We start from the raw sequence: 19,895 nt of genomic DNA, 5'->3' as shown, positions 1-19,895 counted from the left end.
TAGTTGAAAAGATTGGTATGGAGTTTATCTTAATCCCTAACAGGGATTTCATACTTTCTCATTTCACCCTCTCTAGAACCTTGCAAAGCAGGTCAGGGAGAGAGTCAAAGTCAACACGTTTTCAGGCAAAATGGCTTTTGAACTTGGGTCTCCCAGATCCAGCCCAACACTCAAAGCACTATACCACACCGACCTTGTCACAAACCTAGAAACTGCAGCTAGTGCAGAACGCGGCAACCAGGCTGTTAATGGGGCTGCCCAGGTGGGAGCACATACAGCCGGCACTGCAAGAACTGCATTGGCTGCCAATAGTGTACCGGATTCGCTACAAGGTGCTGGTTCTTACCTTCAAAGCCCTTTATGGCCAAGGACCTGCATACCTGAGGGACCGTCTGTCCCCACACATTCCCCAGAGGGTACTAAGATCGGGAACTCAAAATCTGTTAGTGATTCCCGGGCCGAGAAAGGCGAGACTGACGGCTACCAGGGATCGCGCTTTCTCAGTAGCGGCTCCCCACTGGTGGAACCAGCTGTCAGAAGTGGTTAGGGTCTTGTGGGACCTCGATACTCTTCCGGCTTGCTTTCGGCTCACTTTGAGATTGCAACAGCAGGAGGAATCCAGGGGATACTGACGCCATCGGATCTGAACAACATCAGAATGTTACTAGTGCCAACTGTTTTTAAATTTAATTGATTGTAATAAGAACATAAGAGAAGCCATGTTGGATCAGGCCAATGGTCCATCCAGTCCAACACTCTGTGTCACACAGTGGCCAATATGTGTGTGTGTGTGTATACAGACACATACAGACACACACACACACACACACACACACACATATATATATATATATATATATATATATATATATATATATATATATATATATATATATATAAATACACACACACACACTGTGGCTAATAGCCACTGATGGACCTCTGCTCCATATTTTTATCCAATCCCCTCTTGAAGGTGGCTATGCTTGTAGCCACCACCACCTCCTGTGGCAGTGAATTCCACGTGTTAATCACCCTTTGGGTGAAGAAGTACTTCCTTCTATCCGTTTTAACCTGACTGCTCAGCAATTTCATCGAATGCCCACGAGTTCTTGTATTGTGAGAAAGGGAGAAAAGGACTTCTTTCTCTACTTTCTCCAACCCATGCATAATCTTGTAAACCTCTATCATGTCACCCCGCAGTCGACGTTTCTCCAAGCTGAAGAGCCCCAAGCATTTTAACCAATATGATGATTGCTGTAAGCCTCCCTGAGACTGTCTCGGCAGGGAGGGCGGGGTATAAATTTAATAAAACCTAAACCTTTTGCTTCAAAGTATGTCACGTAGGAGTGAGTCCTGAAGGGTAATCATTGTTAACGAAAAACTGTGGCAGCTAAGGAGTCCCCCAATTCACCGACAGTTCCGAAGGATACCATGGAACTGAGAGGAGTGGCAAACTACTGAGGCTTGCCTCCAAAAGCATGCTTGTCAATCACTTCTGAATGGAATCCCCATAGAGAGGGCAACAGTATCGGTGCTGAGAGACCGCAAGGTGGTAGATTGAGGCTGCCGTGTCAGCTTTTAAAACTAGACTTAGGAATGTGGCTTGGTGCAGAACTTAATCTGGTCCTGGAATCCAGGCATTCCTAATAGTGAGTGCTAAAATAAAGGACAGGCAGGATTTAAGCATACATAGCCTGTTGTCTCAGTACAGGACTAAAAACAAGAATAAACGCCACCCACTCATCAAAACTACAGGAGCTGAAGAGGTCCAAACAACCTCGAATAAAAGGCACAATGCCCTTCTGACACACAATATCTTTTACAAAGAGGCACAGAGAATGTGCCTCTTCCTCCCTGGTAAGGTGTAGAAAGTTATTTTCTTGAACTTTGGCTGTGCACCACTTTGAATAGGACTCAGCACCAAACGGTGGGTACCCGCCTCCATGAAGTTATTTCCTAGGTCTATGGCCTTGACGTCAAAGTCTTCAGGCTTGACCTAGAAGCCCTTCCTTCAAGACGCTGCTTGACTGTAGGATTCCCTGACCCCTCCCTTTGCTTCCAGTGAAGAAGCTTGGAGGCATGGCCTGGAAGAGATTGTCTGCCCAAAAGAAAACTTCCTCCACTCTGGCTGCTGCCACTTCCAGCCAGAACCCTGGAATATGGCCTGTCGAAGGCTTGTTTTAAAGCTTAGCTATGCCTGACTAACCACACTTCTCTCTGACAGTCCTCAGTTTCACAGTAAAATCTGTGTAAAAAAAGGTAGTCCCCTGTGCAAGCACCAGTCGTTTTCGACTCTGGGGTGACGTTGCTTTCACAACATTTTCACGGCAGACTTTTTACGGGGTGGTTTGCCATTGCCTTCCCCTGTCATCTACACTTTCCCCTCCAGCAAGCTGGGTGCTCATTTTACCGACCTCAGAAGGATGGAAAGCTGAGTCACCCTGGAGCCGGCTACCTGAAACCAGCTTCCGCTGGGATCGAACTCAGGTCGTGAGCAGAGGGCTCCGACTGCAGTACTGCAGCTTTACCACTCTGCGCCACGGGGCTAAAAATCTGTGTAGGCCTGGGTTAATTCAGCCTTGCTGACACACAGGCAAAGCCTCCAAAGAGAGCCATTGAGTTCAGGCTCCTCCAAAGAGAGCCATTGAGTTCAGGCTCCTTTTCTACCACACCTAGGGTTACCATCCGTCCCGATATATCGGGACCGTCACCATTATGGACCTTCTTGTCCTGACATCCCGACAAGACCCAATTTTGTCCCGATTTGCACCGTGCAAAGCGCTTTGAACACTGACTGAAATGCTAAACTACAGCCCCCGGCAGCCTTTTCGCACCGCTCGGGCTTCTCGACACAGCCTCCACTCCATTCAGCGGCCTTTTTGGAGGAGCAGAAAGCCCGGCAACAGCAGCCGGCGAAATGCTTGCTTCTTCTACGCATGTGCTAAAGCCAGGAGGAGGGGGAGGATGAGGACAACTAAGGAGAGTTTGGCTCATTTTCTCCCCCTGCCCCTCCCACTTCGAAACCAGCATTTGAGGTAGCAGCAGCAGTGGCGGCGGGAGCTGAGGCTGCAGTGGCATCAGCGGCGCGCACTTTTCAGGCAGTTTGAGAGGAGGCGCGAGACCCCCTTTAGAACGTCGCGGGGGAGCAACTGCAGCGCGCGCCTCAGGTAAACAAATTAACGGTCACCCAACTGCCTTCCCGTAACTTTCTGGGCAGCGCGGCGCGGAGTTGGGGTGGGGTGTCCCGATGAGGTACCAGCTAGATATGGCAACCCTAACCACACCTCACCACAGAGGTGGGATATGCCTTCATCCAGGCTGGCGCATAGGCAAAACTCTGAAGGCCATTTGGTGCAGGCTCCTTTTCCACCACACCTCATCACGGAGGGGGGATATGATATGCCATTAGTCAGGCTGGCACACAGGCAAAGCCTTTGAAGAGAGCTCTTCTGAGACCAGCTCTATCCATAGGTGTCTTCAGGAGAAACCGGCGACAGCAAGAGGAGGCAGTTCTGCTGTGTGAATCCTAGGCAGCCAAGGCGCAGAGAATGGCCGCTGATCATGATGACAAAAGGAAAAATTGTTGGGAGAAAAAAAATCTCCTCAGCCTCAAAACTGAGGTGAGGAAAAAGACAGAACAGCAGTGGAGATTCTCATAAAGAGAACTGAGGGAGTAGCGCCCCTTCTCAGTCAGGTGATCTTTTTGGCGGGAAAGCGCCTGAGGGAGGAGGGGCGCACCTAGTCTACTAAAAGCTTGGAAATCTTTTCCGCGGCAGGTCTGCCCTCAGACAGTCCCCATGTGGGGCTGCAGAGAAGCCACGAAGATGAACTTTTGTCTTAAAAAGTGGTACCTTTACATTGTTTGTTTATACAGACAGGAAATAATGAACACACCTAATCACCAGGGTTGTTTTCAAAAGAAAACTATTCACAATATGAGCCACCCACATGCAACATCACCATCGTTTAGTTTAATCTTTCTTTCTTTATTTCATTTAAAAAAATAGTTCAAAAAATAAGACCGTCAGACAAGGCAGCTCTACGTACTAAATTTTTTTTTTTTTGTCTCTGGAAACATATACAACTTACTGAACTGGAAAGATAGGGCAGCTAAAATACTAAAGCATAACAAATGTTTGTTTTTTTTTAAAAAATTAAACCTTTCTTTTACTACGATATTAAAATGGTGGGAAATAAAAGCTTGTGACTTCTGTGCGTGTCAGGCATCAACTGAAAAGATGGGTTTTCTTGGTCACATTAAAAATGGATAGGACCCAGCAGGGAATTCTTTCGCGCCAGGCCGTTCAAGAGCACGGCTAATTCATTTCAACGGGTCTTGAATGTGAGAACTTCCCAATGGCCTTTGTCCTTTGCATTAAAATAATTTCTCTAACTAACACAACACTCTTGCAAATTCTGCGTACCTTTCAGCGCAAAGACCATCTACTGGTCGCTTATGCATTGTGCAAAGTGTCAAATAACATTGCTTATTCTTCAAAAATACATTTAAAAAAACGAACCTTCTGTACAAAAAAAAGTGAGGAATTGATAGCTGCTCCCTTCCCGCTCCCGAATGCTGAAATTGCTGAAGGAGCAACGTTTCGGAGGTGGAAACTTTGACGTGTTCTCTAGTGCACTGCGGGGATAGCATGCTATTGCTTAGTGTTTTGTCAACTGGCAGCCACGACGGCGGTCTCAAACTTTAGTAACGATCCACCTTGGCGTCACAGGTCAACCGTGGCGGGAATTCCCCACGAAACCAGGGGGGAAACTTCGGCTGGACGAAGATGTTGGACGGATGTTAGCAGCAAAGAAAAGATTTGCCCACGAAAGAAGTTCGTTTTGGGGGTGAAGTGCAGGGCGCGGATTGTTTTAGGTCGGCGGGGGCCCGTTGATGTAGTGCAGCATGGGGTACAACGAGCGGGCAAAATTGTTGGCCTGAGTGCAGCTGTAGTCTTCCTCTGAAGATGGGATCATAAAGGCCAAGAACAAGAGGAAGAGGAGGAGAAGCTGCAGGGGTAGTGCGGCTCGCAACATGCGGGAGAAGAAGGAGGGGGTCTCCGGGGCTGGGGGGCTGGCCGTGCCCGTCTCCTTCACTCTGCAATGAGAACAAATCAGACAGGATTGCTCAACTTTAGTTTGTTTAAAACAGAGGTGTCAAGCTCGTTTGTTATGAGGGCCAGATCTGATATAAATGAGACCTTGTCGGGCCGGGCCGTGTCAGTCGGGCCGTGTGTGTTCCTATTTAAGATCAGGTAGCAGAGATATAAACTTTATAAAGAACACAGACAAACACAATTAATTAATTTCTTTTTGAAATAAAACATGTTTAAAACGTTAGCACTTCTGGTCTTAAAGGTTCCTTCTTTGTATTTCTCCCATGGGATCCAGGGAACTGGGCAAAGGAAGCTCTGGCTCCTTCCTTCCTTCCCCAGGGGACCAGGAGGTGGAGGAGCCTCAGCCAATAGAAGGAAAAGAAGTTTGGCTCAGTAGCTCTGCTGTGTGATTGAGAGAGCCTGGCAAAGCAGCTCTGTCTCCCCCACTTCCTCCCCAAGGGAGGAACCTCAGCCGATGGAGAAAATAAAGACTTTGCTCTGTAGCTCCTGTGCAATTGAGCAAACCTGGCAAAGCAAGCTGTGATTCAGGAGGGAGCAAGAGGGAGGGAGAAGGAAGCAGATGACAGCCAGCTGTTTGGGGGCCTGATAGGAGCCCTCCAGGGGCCTGATTTGGCCCCTGGGCCACATGTTTGACATCCCTGATTTACAAATTCAAAACAGTGGACACCTCACGGTTGGATAGGGACAAAGGATTCTTATCTCAGTAATGGTGGAAAGTATCATCAAATTGCAGCTGAGGGATCCCTTTCAAGGCAAGAGATATTCAGAGGTGGTTTGCCATTGCCAGCCGCTGTGTAGGAACCTTGGACTCCCTTGGTGGTTTCCCATCCAAATATGGACTAGAGTCAACTATGTTTCATTCTGAGAGGCCAGATCCTTATCTTGTCAGATCTCAGAAGCTAAGCAGGCTTAAGAACATAAGAGAAGCCATGTTGGATCAGGCCAGTGGCCCATGCAGTGGTCCAGTCCAATACTCTGTGTCACACAGTGGCCAAATACACACACACACACAGTGGCTAATAGCCACTGATGGACCTCTGCTCCATATTTTTATCTAACCCCCTCTTGAAGCTGGCTATGCTTGTAGCCGCCATCACCTCCTGTGGCAGTGAATTCCACGTTAATCACCCTTTAGGTGAAGAAGTACTTCCTTTTATCCGTTTTAACCTGTCTGCTCAGCAATTTCGTCGAATGCCCACGAGTTCTTGTATTGTGAGAAAGGGAGAAAAGTACTTCTCTCTCTACTTTCTCCATCCCATGCATTATCTTGTAAACCTCTACCATGTCACCCCGCAGTTGACGTTTCTCCAAGCTAAAGGCTTGGTGCTTGGAACAATGACCACCAAGAAAGCCTCTGCAGAGGAAGGCAATGGCCAACCACCTCTGCTTCTCACTTGCCTTGAAAGCCCCTTGCTGGGGTTGACATAAGTCTTCGAAGGGAGGCCACCAAGGAACACTCTGCAGAGGAAGACCATGGCCAACCACCTTTGCTTCTCACTTGCCTTGAAAGCCCGTTGGCTGGGGTCACTACAAGTTGTCTGTGAGCGCCCTTTTTTTGAGCAGGAGTGCAGTTCCGGCTGGCTTGGTGTCAGGGGGAGTGGCCTAACATGCAAATAAGTTCCTGCTGGGCTTTATCTACAAAAAAGCCCACTGTGAAACAATGGTGACATCAGGGGTGTGGCCTAATATAGAAATGAGTTCCTGCTGGGCTTTTTCTACAAAAAAAAGCCCTGCATAGACACATGTTGGAATCTTGTCCACAGGAATGGAATGGATACATCTGGAATACAGTGCTTTATTAAAGGCTGAATGGAACCCCATTACAATTCTGCTTGCAGACAAAATGTGGAAAAAGAGCTACTGAAAAGGGCAGGACACTTTCAGTGTTCCTTCTAAGCTGTGGAGTCAGATCTCAGAAGCAAAAATTCTACTTTGTGAGCTACTGGCATTAAAGTGGTGAGCTACTGCATCAGTTAGTGTGCTCTGGGGCCATTTTTCCTGAGCTGAGACAAAGATGTGTGAGCTGGAGGCTAAAAAATTGTGAGCTAGCTCACACTAACTCAGCTCACAATCAGTGTTCCCTCTAAGCCGAGTTAGTGTGAGCTAGCTCACAGTTTTTTAGCCTCCATCTCACGCATTTGTGTCTTAGCTCAGGAAAGATGGCCCCGGAGCAGACAAATTGATGCAGTAGCTCACAATTTTAATGCCAGTAGCTCACCAAGTAGAATGTTTGCTCACAAGACTGCGCAGCTTAGAGGGAGTATTGCTTGCAATGTGGAAGCAATCTAAAGTCCTTTTTATGTATTTATACAAAGAGAGCCTAATGGAAATTTTCAACTTTGCAGTTATTTCCTGCTATTGCCTCCCTGGGACTTCTCCTAAACCGAAATATCTTTTTGCACAAGTAAGGAAGAAATGCTCAAAATCACTAACTACCTTTTATTCCTTCTGCTCTCGAGAGTCTTCGTCCCATCCACCTGTAGATGGTTATAAAACAGAATATTACTGCACTTGAAGAAATAAGAGTACGTGGGGATAAAAATTTCAAATTAAAACACGACACATTACAACATTCTTCTGTTCACTGGGATTGGTAAAGGAAAACGCATATGGAGCTGACATCATTGCTTCCGCAAATACTGAAAATACATAAGCTCACAAGCTGCCCACCTGGCTGTATTATGCATGTGCTTTTAGCTGAACTGTAGTAAGAAGAGCCCCGTGGCGCAAAGTGGTAAAGCTGCATACTGCAGTCTGAGCTCTCTGCTCACGACCTGAGTTCGATCCTGGCGAAAGCTGGGTTCAGGTAGCCGGCTCGAGGCTGACTCAGGCTTCTATTCTTCCGAGGTCAGTAAAATGAGTCCCCAGCTTGCTGGGGGGAAAGTGTAGATGACTGGGGAAGGCAATGGCAAACCACCCCGTAGAAAGTCTGATGTGAAAACGTCGTTATGCGACGTCACCCCAGAGTCAGAAATGACAGGTGCTTGCACAGGGGACTACCTTTTAAAAAGAACGTTAACTACATTTTTAATTGTTGAAAAGTTTTAAATAAAATAATCCAGGGTACTGTGGGATACAGGAAATAACAGCCTTAGAAAGGCCACATTCTTCAGCCAACTGAAACCAGGGCTTTCTTTTGTAGCAGGAACTCCTTTGCACATTAGGCCACACACCTCTAATGTAGCCAATCCTCCAAGAACTTAAAGGGCGGTCATATAGAGGATGGTGTGGAATTGTTTTCTGTGGCCTTAGAAGGCAGGACCAGAACCAATGGGTTGAAATTAAATCAAAAGAGTTTCTGGCTCAACATCAGGAAGACCTTCCTGACCGTTAGAGTGGTTCCTCAGTGGAACAGGCTTCCTTGGGAGGTGGTGGGTTCTTCTTCCTTGGAAGTTTTCAAACAGAGGCTAAATGAATGGTGTAGAATTGCTTTCTGTGCCCCAAAAGTCAGGACCAGAACCAACAGGTTGAAATTAAATCAAAAGAGTTTCTGGCTCAACATTAGGAAGAACTTCCTGACCATTAAAGCGGTTCCTCAGTGGAACAGGCTTCCTCGGGAGGTGGTGGGCTCTCCTTTTTTGGAGGTTTTTTAATGGAGCTAGATGGCCATCTGACAGCAATGAGGCTGGGGCTGATGGGAGTTGTAGGCAAAAAACATCTGGAGAGCTACCCTTGGCCACCCCTGTCTTAGAGGATTGGCTACATCAGGGGGTCATAGCCTCAGGGGTGGAATTCTAGCAGGAGCTCCTTTGCATATTAGGCCACACACCCCTTGATGTAGCCAATCCTCCAAGAGCTTACAAAAAAGACCCTTGTAAGGTCTTGGAGGATTGGCTACATCAGGAGGGCGTGGCCTAATATGCAAAGAAGCTCCTGCTAGAATTCCACCCCTGTGTAGCCTAATATGCAAAGGAGTTCCTACTACAAAAAAAGCCCTGCTCTGCCTTACTCTTCAATAGGAGTGGCTTACATCACTCCTCCATTTTATCCTCACAAGAACCCCAGAAGGCAGATCAGGCTAAGAGAGCATAACTTGCCCAGGGTCACCCAGGCAAGCTTCCATGCTAGAACACTGATTCGAACCTGGGTCTCCCAAATACTAGTCCAGTGCTCTAAGCCACTACACCATGCTGGCTCTGGTAAGTCAATAGAAGAAGAAAAAGAGAAGAGATTGGATTTATACCCCACTGCTCACTTGGAGGCTTTGAGTGGCTTACAACTGCCTTCCCTTTCCCTCTCCACAACAGACATCCTGTGAGGTAGGTGGGGCTGAGAGAACTCTGATAGAAACTGCTCTTGAGAGAACAGCTGTGAGAGAGCTGTGATTGGCCCAAGGTCACCCAGCTGGCTGCATGTGAAGGAGGAGTGGAGAATCAAACCCAGTTCTCCATATTAGAATCTGCTGCTCTTAACCACTACACCAAACTGGTTCTCTATTAGCAGCTATAGTAATACTATTAATGACTGAGACAAGTCTTATTTATTTATCTAACTTCGTTGAGACCCCAGTTTTCCCCCCAGCGGGGACCCAAAGCAGCTTTTAACATTTTCTCCTTATTCTCACAACAACCCTGTGATTTCACATCGTAACAACACCATCAACTTGGCTAAATGTTCAGCTGCTCAAATTAAACAGTTTTTCTTTGCAAGAGGCAACCAATTAGTTCCAGTAGCTATTAAAGTGTTCAAAGCCAAAACGCTTGCCCAAATCCTCTATGGTATCCCTATTTGGATCTCAGCTTTTACCAGGAAAGTGGAGGGCATTCAAGCCTCATTCTTTAGACAAATTCTTGGTTTGCCAAAATGTGTGTCCTACTTTGCTCTCTGCTCTGAAGTGGGTCAGTCTTTGGTGGAGACAAAAGCCTGGATTGCAGTGTTTAAATTCTGGCTCAAAATTCATTTTAGAACAGATCCCAACAGCCTTCTTGATTGTATGAAAAGAGACCCATATATTTCATCCTGGACAGCAGTGCTTCTGTCTAAACTCAATCAATTGGGGTTAGAGGTAGATGATTTTTCTACCGCAGATGAGTCATATATCTTCAGATGTATTAAACTGAGACTATGGGAATCGGAGGAAACGAAATTACGGCCAACTGACCCTTATATTTGCTCTCCAGCTTCCTTAGGTCTTTATGCTTTTTGTGGCAAAATGCCCAATTATCTATCAGACCTAACCACTCCAAGTCATCGCAGGGCATTTATGTTGGCTAGACTAAACGCGTTTCCCTCCAAAGTTTTACAAGGGAGATATCAGCGAGTCCCTTTAGCCGACAGACTTTGCTCCTGCGGAGCAAATACCCCTGACTCAATCCAGCATATATTGCTTGATTGTTCTTTATATCATAACCTCCGTAAAGATTTATTTGGCAAGCTTTTTTTTTCTCCAGATTTGTCTATTCTGCCACCCTGTTATTATTTATTGAGTGATACTGAGGGGGTGGTTAGTGAGGCTGTGGCAAAATTTCTGGCTGACATCCTTAAATTTAATCCTGACCATGTTTGAATGCATCTGTAAGCTCGGTTTTATTTTGATTTTATCTCCAATGTTTAAATTTTTATATTCTGTGTATTTTTATCTGAATCTATTATGCCATTAAAGGTTTGGTATGGTAACAACCCTGTGAAGTAGAGTAATTTGGGAGTGTGTGACTGACTGGCCCAGGGTGTCCCAAGCAAGTTTCCATGGCAGAGTTGGGATCTGAACCTGGGTCTCCAAGATCCCATTTTGACACTCCAACCACTGCACCACACTGTGCCTGAGATCTGTGTATCCTATGCCATCCTCTGCAAATATACATACATTGTCTGAGATGCTACTCTATGTTTTTTATTTGTGCCTTAGCAGACAGAGGGGAGGTTCAATCATAACATTGCCTACCTAAGCAAACAGTCCTTGACTCAAGGTTAAGAGCCAGTTTGGTGTAGTGGTTAAGTGTGCGGATTCTTATCTGGGAAGACCGGGTTTGAGTCCCCACTCCTCCACCTGCAGCTGCTGGAATGGCCTTGGGTCAGCCATAGCTCTCATAGGAGTTGGCTTTGAAAGAACAGCTTTTGGGGAGAGCTCTCTTAGCCCCAGCCACCTCACAGGGGAGGGAGGAAGGTAAAGGAGATTGTAAGCTGCTCTGAGACTCTGAGATTCAGAGTGAAGGGCGGGACAGAAATCCAATATCATCATCATCATCATCATCATCATCACCATCATGGGTTGTCAAGTCCAATTCATGAAATATTTGGGGACTTTGGGGTTGGAGCCAGGAGACTTTGGGGGTGGAGCCAGGAGCAAGCGTGTGACAAGCATAATTGAACTCCAAAGGGAGTGCTGGCCATCACATTTCAAGGGACCGCACACCTTTTAAATGCCTTCCCTCCACTGGAAATAATGAAGGATAGGGGCACCTTCTTTGGGAGTTCATAGAATTGGACCCCCTGGTCCAAACCTTTTGAAACGTGGAGGGTGTTTTGAGGAGAGGCATCGGATGCTAAGCTGCGAATTTGATGCCTCTACCTAAAAATAAGAAAACCCCAGAGCTCCAGATACCTGCAGATCAATTCTCCTTTATGTTTTATGGGAATCGGTTTCCATAGGGAATAATGGAGTGCCAAGCAAACATTTCCCTCTGTCTCCCCTGCCCCCACTTTCTGATGACCCTGAAGCGGGGGGGGGGGGAGGGCTTCCAAACTGGGGGATCTCCTGCCCTCACCTGGGGATTGGCAATCCTATCATCATTACTGAGCCAGATTACAAGAAAATACATATTTAGAGAGCAGCCACACAGTCGCTCACCTTCTTTTTATAGATGCCAGCTATCTCAGGTTGATGCTGGGTCCCTCCGGAGTCCAGTTCATCCAAACCTGGCAGAAATGTACTTCTATCCTAAAAGGAGATAGACAAAGAAAAAAAGTTTTGTCTCTCGTGGGAGTTCTTAATTATTTTTAAGGGGGGAAAAAAAAAATCTGTTTCCCGCCAAATGCAGCAAAACTTTACTCAGCCCCACCTGGCTGCTTCGGGCCACCTTCAGGTCCCGCGAAACCCCTTCCAGAAGCTGTTTCAGTTTCTTCCCGATGATGTGGACTTTCTCGTCCGCTTCGATGTATTTCCCTCCGTCCGATCTGGAGAGCAGGTACGTGGAGATTTCCTGCAGGGCCTGGACTTGAGGCTGCCGCTCGAGGAGCTCTTTCTCGAGTTGCTTAAACAGACAATCAATCAATCAATCAATCAACAATCAAACAATCAGTAGTTTGTGTGAATGAAGCTGTCATAATCCTGGGCCTAGTGAGGCCTGCAGGCCCCAGAGAAGCCTGCCTAGGAGTTACTGGGGAAAGCCTACATTTCCCAGGATCCCCTCTGTCCCTCTGACTGAGTGGCGGGGTTTTGGAGGGAAACTAGCCCAGAGAGGGGTGGGGTCTGGGAGGAGAACATAAAAGGGCCAAGCCCAGACAGGGGGTGTTCTTTTCTGGAGAGGTTGCAAAGAAGGAGGGCTCTCTGGAAGAGGCAGTAGGAAAAGATCCCTTACCCAAGAGAGTGAGTGATGGTTGTTAGAGAAGGGGCTGTATAGTTAAACGCGTCAGGGCTTTTGTTGCTTTGCACCAACCTTTACCGTTTTCATAATCTTTTGTCACCTACTTATCGTTTTAGAGCGCTAAAAATAGACTTCATTTTGTCATTATACTGCCTGGGTCCTCACGTCTCCTTGGTCACAATCAGGACCGACCCGAGCCTTTCAGGGCAGCACAACTCCGCCCCCGTGCCTGCCGCCTACTCGTGAGTAGCCCACGCCTGCTACCCACTTGCGAGTAGGCGGCATGCGCAGGATCACTCGCGAGTAAGCTCAAAGGGAGGGCGAGCGGGGGGAGGGAGAAGCGAGTGGGAGGCGGGAGCAAGGGGGGAGGCAAGTGGCAGGCAGCAGGGCGAGCGGGAGCTGGCGGCGGCGGCAGGGTGAGCGATGGGGCGGGCAGGAGCTGGCTTCTGCGGCAGGACGAGCATGGGCTGGCGGGCGCTGGCAGCGGTGGGTGGGGGGAGGCAAATTGGTCACAGTCTCCTTTACCAGACACCCCGTGAGATAGGTGAGGCTGAGAGAGCTCTTACAGCAGCAGCCTTTTCAAGAGCACTGCGAGAGCGATGGCTGACCCAAGGCCATTCCAGCAGCTGCAAGTGGAGCAGTGGGGAATCAAACCCGGTTCTCCCAGATAAGAGTCCACGCACTTAATTGCTACACCAAACTGGCTCTTACATGGTCCTATAATTATTTATTTATCTTATTCCATTTCTATCCCGCCCTCCCCTCCAAGGCGGCCTCAGGGCGGCTTACATAGACAGGCATATGCATGAGTGGACATAGTGGTGTAACGTTCAAACTGTAAACCACGGAGTAATATAAAATGTAAAAATATTTCGGTGCCAAGATCTTAAGTTTTCAAATTTACAATTTTCTGTAAAGGACAATTCTAATTCAAGAAGCATTTAAAGGTAGATGCTGAGCTGATCTAATTTAGTACATCTTCCGGTGATGTCAGGGGTGTGCGGCATAGGCAAAGGAGTTGTCCTAATGAGCTCCAACACCTCTTTTTCTACAGAATGACCCCTGGCCAAGCCAGGACCTGAATGCGGACACACGTTGGAAGTGAGCTGAGGACACTACACTCACTCATTCTGTCTCTCTCTCTCTCTGTGGCATCTAAGGACCACTGTGTCACCCTGGCAGCAAGAGTGTCTCTTTCATGCCACTCTCATGGCTGTAAACAGGCCAAGGACCGTACTTGGAACATGTACCAAATGCACCCTCTGCCACAGAGCTTCAGCCCCTATCCCAGAGCGATAGCCAACTTTACCAGGATAGGACTCAAGGAACTGGTTTTGGGCATTCTAGTATCAAGCTGTCCTGACACAGATGGCCCAGCTTAGCCCGGTCTCATCAGTTCTCAGCAGCTAAGCAGGGTTGACCCTTGTTAGTACTTGGATGGGAGACCACCAAGGAAGTCCAGGGTCACTACGCAGAGCCAAACAACGTCAAGTGCCTTGAAAACCCTGACGGGTCACCCGAAGTTGGCTGCGACTTGACAGAGGCTGCCATTCGTTTCAAACAGCCCTCTTCCGATTGGCCTATAACTGACCGGCACCAAAACTACCAAAATACTGAAGGAAGTTGATAGATAGCGTAGTGCTGGATTGATGTACTGATTTTTAATGTATTTTAATGTTTTAATCTCTTAATTATATAAATTGTTATTGTATTTAAAATTTGAATTATATTGTTAGAATCTCTGTGTTGTAAGCCGCTCTGAGCCCGCTTCGGTGGGGTAGGGAGGGATATAAATCAAATAAAATGTAAAATGAAATGAAATGAAATGAAACCTACCATTAATTCTTTCCGACTCTCCTGTATTACGTGGGGATCGGCATTCGGATCCTTAACCCGCGCTTGATGCCGCCGGGTTTCGGCACCGGCCAGCCACAGCAGCAGTTTCTGGTTCAGCTCGTGGAAATCCTGCAGGAGCAAGCATTTGGTGTTGTGAGAGACACAGACAACAACTGTGCATGAGCAAACACTGCCATGCAACCCAGCCCTGGGGCAGACACTGGGCCAGGTGAACATCATAGGATTGGATCTGTCTTATTAATGATGACACCTTCCCCCCCCCTTGTTCTAGAAGCGTTCTCCTGAGGTGGGAAGTTCTTTGAGGGAGGAGGGAAATCATTCCAGGCACAAGGATCAGAACATCAAAGACTATCTATCAAGGTGGAAATGGGCGACATGGTCTAATACAGGGGTGGCCAAACTGTGGCTCGGGAACCACATGGGGCTCTTGGACATATATTGTGTGGCTCTTGAAAACCCCGCTGCCCTTTTGGCCTGCTTGGAGAAGGCATTTCTCTCTTTAATTCACTTCTTCAAGGCAATCCAGTTGGTGGCTTGGAGAATGCATTTAAAGCTGCTTTCTTTCCACCTCTCCCTCCCTCCATTTATTTGCCTGCCTGTCTTGCGGCTCTCCAACATCTGAAATTCATATCTTGCAGCTCTCAAACACCTGACGTTTATTCTATGTGGCTCTTACATTAAGCAAGTTCGGCCACCCCTGGTCTAACATCTCATTTGCACAATAGACTGAAATTAGAATTTAAAGAAAAAGGGAATGTATTTTTGACTATATAGCTCAAAACTAAAAATGTCACATATGAAGTAAGAAAGAAAAGATAGAATACAGAATAAAAAAGTGAAAATGTATAATATATATATATGTAATTTCTATATGTAATATATATATATATATATATATATATATGTAATTTCTATGCAATAAAGTTCAGCTCGACAATAGCAGGAAAAGTGTAGTCCATTATAATAGATAAGATAGTTGATCATGAATGATGGTCTATTTCTTTATTCATGCTTATGTGTTTGTTCACAAAAGGCAGTTGTTTATGTGTAAATGTAGCAATGTATTGCATTGAATCAGAAATTGCCATTTTAGTCTCTATTGTTATTCTGTAATTTTAGATTGTATATATTTTAATTTTTAACTGTTGATTGTTTTTATGATGTCACCCACCCCGAGCCTGTCCCTCAGGAAGGGCGGGCTAAAAATAGGATAAAATAAAAAAATAAAAAAATACATTGTTTTCTTTTGTTAGTAAAAATAACAGAGGGAAAAAGAAAAAAGAAATAAATGACATGGTTTCCATCCTGCCTCTTTATGGTGGAAAGACACTCAAAGAACAACCGCTTTCTTCTAATGTGCATAAACATTTTTGCACAACTGCTAGCAAATGACGCAAATGCAATGTTCTATCAGCATTCTAAGAAAACAAAGGCAGCCGGCTGCCTCTCTATTGACCTGGGAGCACATCAGGGATTCTTGTAAGCCCTTCCTCCAAGTCCCCACTAAATGAGTGGCCTTTTCCCAGCGCAAGTTGACCCGCCGGAGCCGGTTCTGAAGCTCTTTGGACTCGGTACTGTCTGCTTGCTTGAAGTCTCTGCTGGTCAGGTTGACGGACAGCACAAGGGCCTTGTAGTTGTCAAAGGCCTTGAGCATCTCCTGGGGAGGAAAGAAGCAGATATAGGATTAGGGGTCCCAGCCTCGAGTGGGGGGGCGGGGTTTCTCCCAATTTCTGGGTCTCCAACCTGCCAGCACAGGATTGGCCAGCAGGGAAGCCGCATCCCTGAAGAGCTCCGGTGGCACCCAATGTACCTGGCATGACGACGTCACCCGGAAGTGATGTAATCACACCAGGCACGTCATGCAGGGACGCTCTAGCATTTTGGTAAAAAACTCTATGCTGTCCCTCCCACCGGCAGCCAGGGACAACCTGGCAACCCTGTATAGGTAAGAAACAGCTGACCACAGGGACCTGGCAAAAATTTGGGGAATCTTGGCTTGACAAATTCATTTGGGGAAAATGCCTGCAACGATTTCCCCTCTGCTGGATTCAGTTCCTGCTGGAACTAGCGCCCTTTGCTATAGGCTGGACCTACAAAGCTCTTGGCTACCATGCAATCAACAGTCATTCGCTGCGTGGATTTCCATGTCCAATGACGTTTTCTCTGTCCTCGTCAAGGGCTTGCATTGCTCCAGGGGCAGTTAAGGGGTGCATCTGCCTGGCCCCTAAATTTTAAGTGCATCATTTAGAAGGAGGCACAAGGCCTAATCTCCACCTGTAGTGGAATCAGGTAGTAGAATGGATTGTACTGTTTTAGAATCAAGACAAAGCACATGATTTTGAACACAAACACTGTCACAACTCAGGGCTGTGTGTTACCAATCGCTGGGTTAAGGGTCCCCCTTGAGAAGGCCCAGAGTGTCAGAACTTAAGAACTCCAGGCAGATCCCATACTTAGTTTCCAAGCTAGGATTTTATTAGAGAGAACTAAGAACTGTTAGATACAAGGTACAAGATAACAGTGATGGCGAGAGCCAGCACTGGCCCAGTTTTATATAGTAAAACAAACAACCCACAAAGCTTTAATTCACACCGTTACAGGCACATCTGTCTTCCCACCAGTGCTATCAGCAAAGACGTTGCCTCCTTACTCTGAAGGCCACACGATTCGGCTTCAAAGGGTGTCAGTGTGAGAAAGTACAGAGATACAACATTATTCAGTCTACAGCCCCCAAATACTTTGGATACCATCGGGGCAGGGTTAACTACTACTCAGGCACTTCAGGTTAAGAAAGGTTACAATATGGGGTCGGTCTGGTTCAACGCTCAGGTCCCCTCTACGCATACTTGCCAACCATCAATTATACTGGTTCTTCATTAAGCTAGCAATAATAAAGTTACAAGTTCTGACATACTGCCCCCCCTAAGCGCCCTCCCCCGGGGGGTGGCGGCTTGGGCTTGTGCGGGTACAGCAGGTGAAACTTTTTTAACAATTGCGGCGCAGCTACGTTCTGAGATTCGACCCATTCATCACAGCTCGGGGGGAAGTGCTTCCACCTGATTAAGTAATACAGTTTCCCCCGTTTGACTTTGGAGTCCAGGATTTCGTGGACTTCATGGTGACTCTGACCCCTCACTGTCGTCGGAGGGGGCGGCGGAGCCCTGGGATGGAAGGACGTGGCACCAGGGTCTTTCCGGAGTAAGCTGCAATGAAAAACAGGATGGATTTTGCTTAGAGACTTGGGCAGCTCGAGTTCTGCAGTCACCTTATTGATTACTCGTTTGATCCTAAAAGGCCCAAGAAACTTCAACGCAAGTTTGCGGCAGGGCTGAGGAAGGGGGAGGTTTTTTGTGGACAAAAAGACAGTGTCTCCCACTCTCAATTCCCATTCAGGAGAGTGTTTTTTATCAAACTGTTTTTTGTAAGCCTTTTTCGCTTCCTCCAGGTTCTCCTGAATTCCCTTCCAGCTCTCCCGAAGGCCTTCCCACCATTGTTGGCACGATGTGGGTTCTGAGGGGGTGGCAGGGAGGGGAAGCGTTGGGAAAGGCTTGCCCTCATAGCCATTTATGATTTGGAAAGGAGAGGTTTTAGTAGAGCTGTGAAGGCTGTTGTTGTAGCCGTATTCAGCGAATGGGAGTAGGTCCACCCAGTTGGACTGTTGGAAGTTAATGAAACAGCGGAGGTACTGTTCTAGAAGGCTATTAACCCTCTCCGTCTGTCCGTCCGACTGGGGGTGGTAGGCTGAGCTGAGGCCCTGCTCAATACCCGCAAGTTTGCAAAACTCCCGCCAGAAGTTGGCAACGAACTGCGTCCCGCGGTCGCTAATGACCTTGTCTGGGAACGAGTGTAGGCGTACAATGTGTGTAAAGAAAAGTTGGGCAAGTTTTTTAGCCGTGGGGAGCTGCTTGCAGGGGATGAAGTGGGCTTGTTTGGAGAATGTATCGACCACTACCAAAACAACAGTTTTGCCCTGCGACGGCGGGAGCTCCACAATGAAATCCATAGACACTACCGACCAAGGCCGGGTGGCTGTTGGGAGGGGCACTAGGTGGCCGGGAGGTTTACCCCCTCTTCGTTTAGCCATCAGACAGGTGGGACATGAGAGGACGAATTCGGAGACGTCTCTTTTGAGCCTAGGCCACCAAAACTGTCGGGTAATGAGGTTGAGGGTTTTGACATAGCCGAAATGGCCCGCCAGGCGGCTGGAATGACAATGCTCTAAAATCTGCTTGCGGAGGGAGGAGGGCACATAGATCTTTTCGTTGTGCAACAGGAGGCCGTCCTCGCTTTTACGGAGGTTCGGTGGTTGGTCTGCTTCCCGAGCAGTCTCCGCAACTAACTGAGACAAGAGGTCCGGCTCCGGGGGGCCGATCCTCTTCCCGGAGCGGGTGGTGACCCCCCCCGCGATGGCCGAAGGGGGGATAAGGGAGTCCACCACCTCCTCGCGGAGGCTCTCGTGCTGTGGCAGGCGGGAGAGGGCGTCCGCCAAGAAATTCTTGGTACCTGGGATGTGTTTCAGTACAAAGTCGAATTTGGCGAAAAACCCAGCCCACCGGATTTGTTTTGCAGTCATTTTGCGGCGCCCGGTCAATGCCTCGAGATTTTTGTGGTCAGTCCAGATTTCAAATGGGACTCTGGCCCCTTCAAGCCAGGAGCGCCAGGTTTTCAAGGCAAACATGACTGCAAAAGCCTCCTTGTCCCACACTGACCAATTTTTCTGCTCGTTCGAGAACTTTCGTGAAATGTAGGCGCAGGGGCGCAGAACCCCGTTGTCCCCCCTTTGCATTAATATGGCTCCGACGGCGGCGTCGGAAGCATCACATTGAACCACGAAAGGTTTTAACTCGTCAGGGTGGGCCAACACGGGCTCCGAGGTGAAGAGGCGTTTCAATTCTGTAAAGGCTTTTTGACACTCGGGCGTCCACGTTAGGCGCGCGCCCGGCTTTTTTGCCTCGGCCCCCTTCCCCTTTGTTTTAAGGAGCTCCGTAAGGGGTAACATGATGGTGGCGAACCCCTTTATGAAGTCGCGGTAAAAATTTGCGAACCCGAGAAAACTTTGGAGCTGTTTGCGGGTTCGTGGGGGCTCCCAGTCTAGCACCGCTTGAACCTTTGCTGGGTCCATTGACAACCCTTCCCCCGATACTCGGAAGCCTAGATAGTCTAGTTCAGTCTTGTGAAATTCACATTTTGATAGTTTGGCATACAACTTGTGCTTGCACAGGGTGCTCAACACTTTTCTGACTAGTGGTACATGTGACTTGAGATCTGGCGAATAGATAATGATGTCATCAAGGTACACCACCACCCCCTTAAACAGGAACTCTCGCAGAACCTCGTTGATAAAGTTCATGAATACCCCAGGGGCCCCCTGTAGCCCGAAAGGCATAACCAAGTA

General features: G+C 47.6%; 1 protein-coding gene across 1 annotated transcript in view; it reads right to left on the bottom strand.

Moving 5' to 3' along the window:
• Positions 1–3,968: 3,968 nt before the first annotated feature.
• SYNE2 (spectrin repeat containing nuclear envelope protein 2) overlaps positions 3,969–19,895 on the bottom strand; it is a 407,300-nt gene continuing 391,373 nt past the window's right edge. Inside the window, exons 106-111 of the mRNA XM_060261546.1 lie at positions 15,957–16,157; positions 14,480–14,608; positions 12,119–12,310; positions 11,908–11,997; positions 7,557–7,597; positions 3,969–5,101 (exon numbers count right to left, since the gene is read on the bottom strand). Coding sequence (XP_060117529.1) covers positions 4,876–5,101; positions 7,557–7,597; positions 11,908–11,997; positions 12,119–12,310; positions 14,480–14,608; positions 15,957–16,157 — 879 coding nt within the window. The 3' untranslated portion in view covers positions 3,969–4,875. The remainder of the gene's footprint in view (positions 5,102–7,556; positions 7,598–11,907; positions 11,998–12,118; positions 12,311–14,479; positions 14,609–15,956; positions 16,158–19,895) is intronic.

This window comes from Heteronotia binoei, chromosome 21, assembly GCF_032191835.1.
Source record: "Heteronotia binoei isolate CCM8104 ecotype False Entrance Well chromosome 21, APGP_CSIRO_Hbin_v1, whole genome shotgun sequence".
Lineage (NCBI taxonomy): Eukaryota > Metazoa > Chordata > Lepidosauria > Squamata > Gekkonidae > Heteronotia > Heteronotia binoei.
Note: the sequence above shows the minus strand (reverse complement) of the source record. Positions and strands in the feature narration are given on the sequence as shown.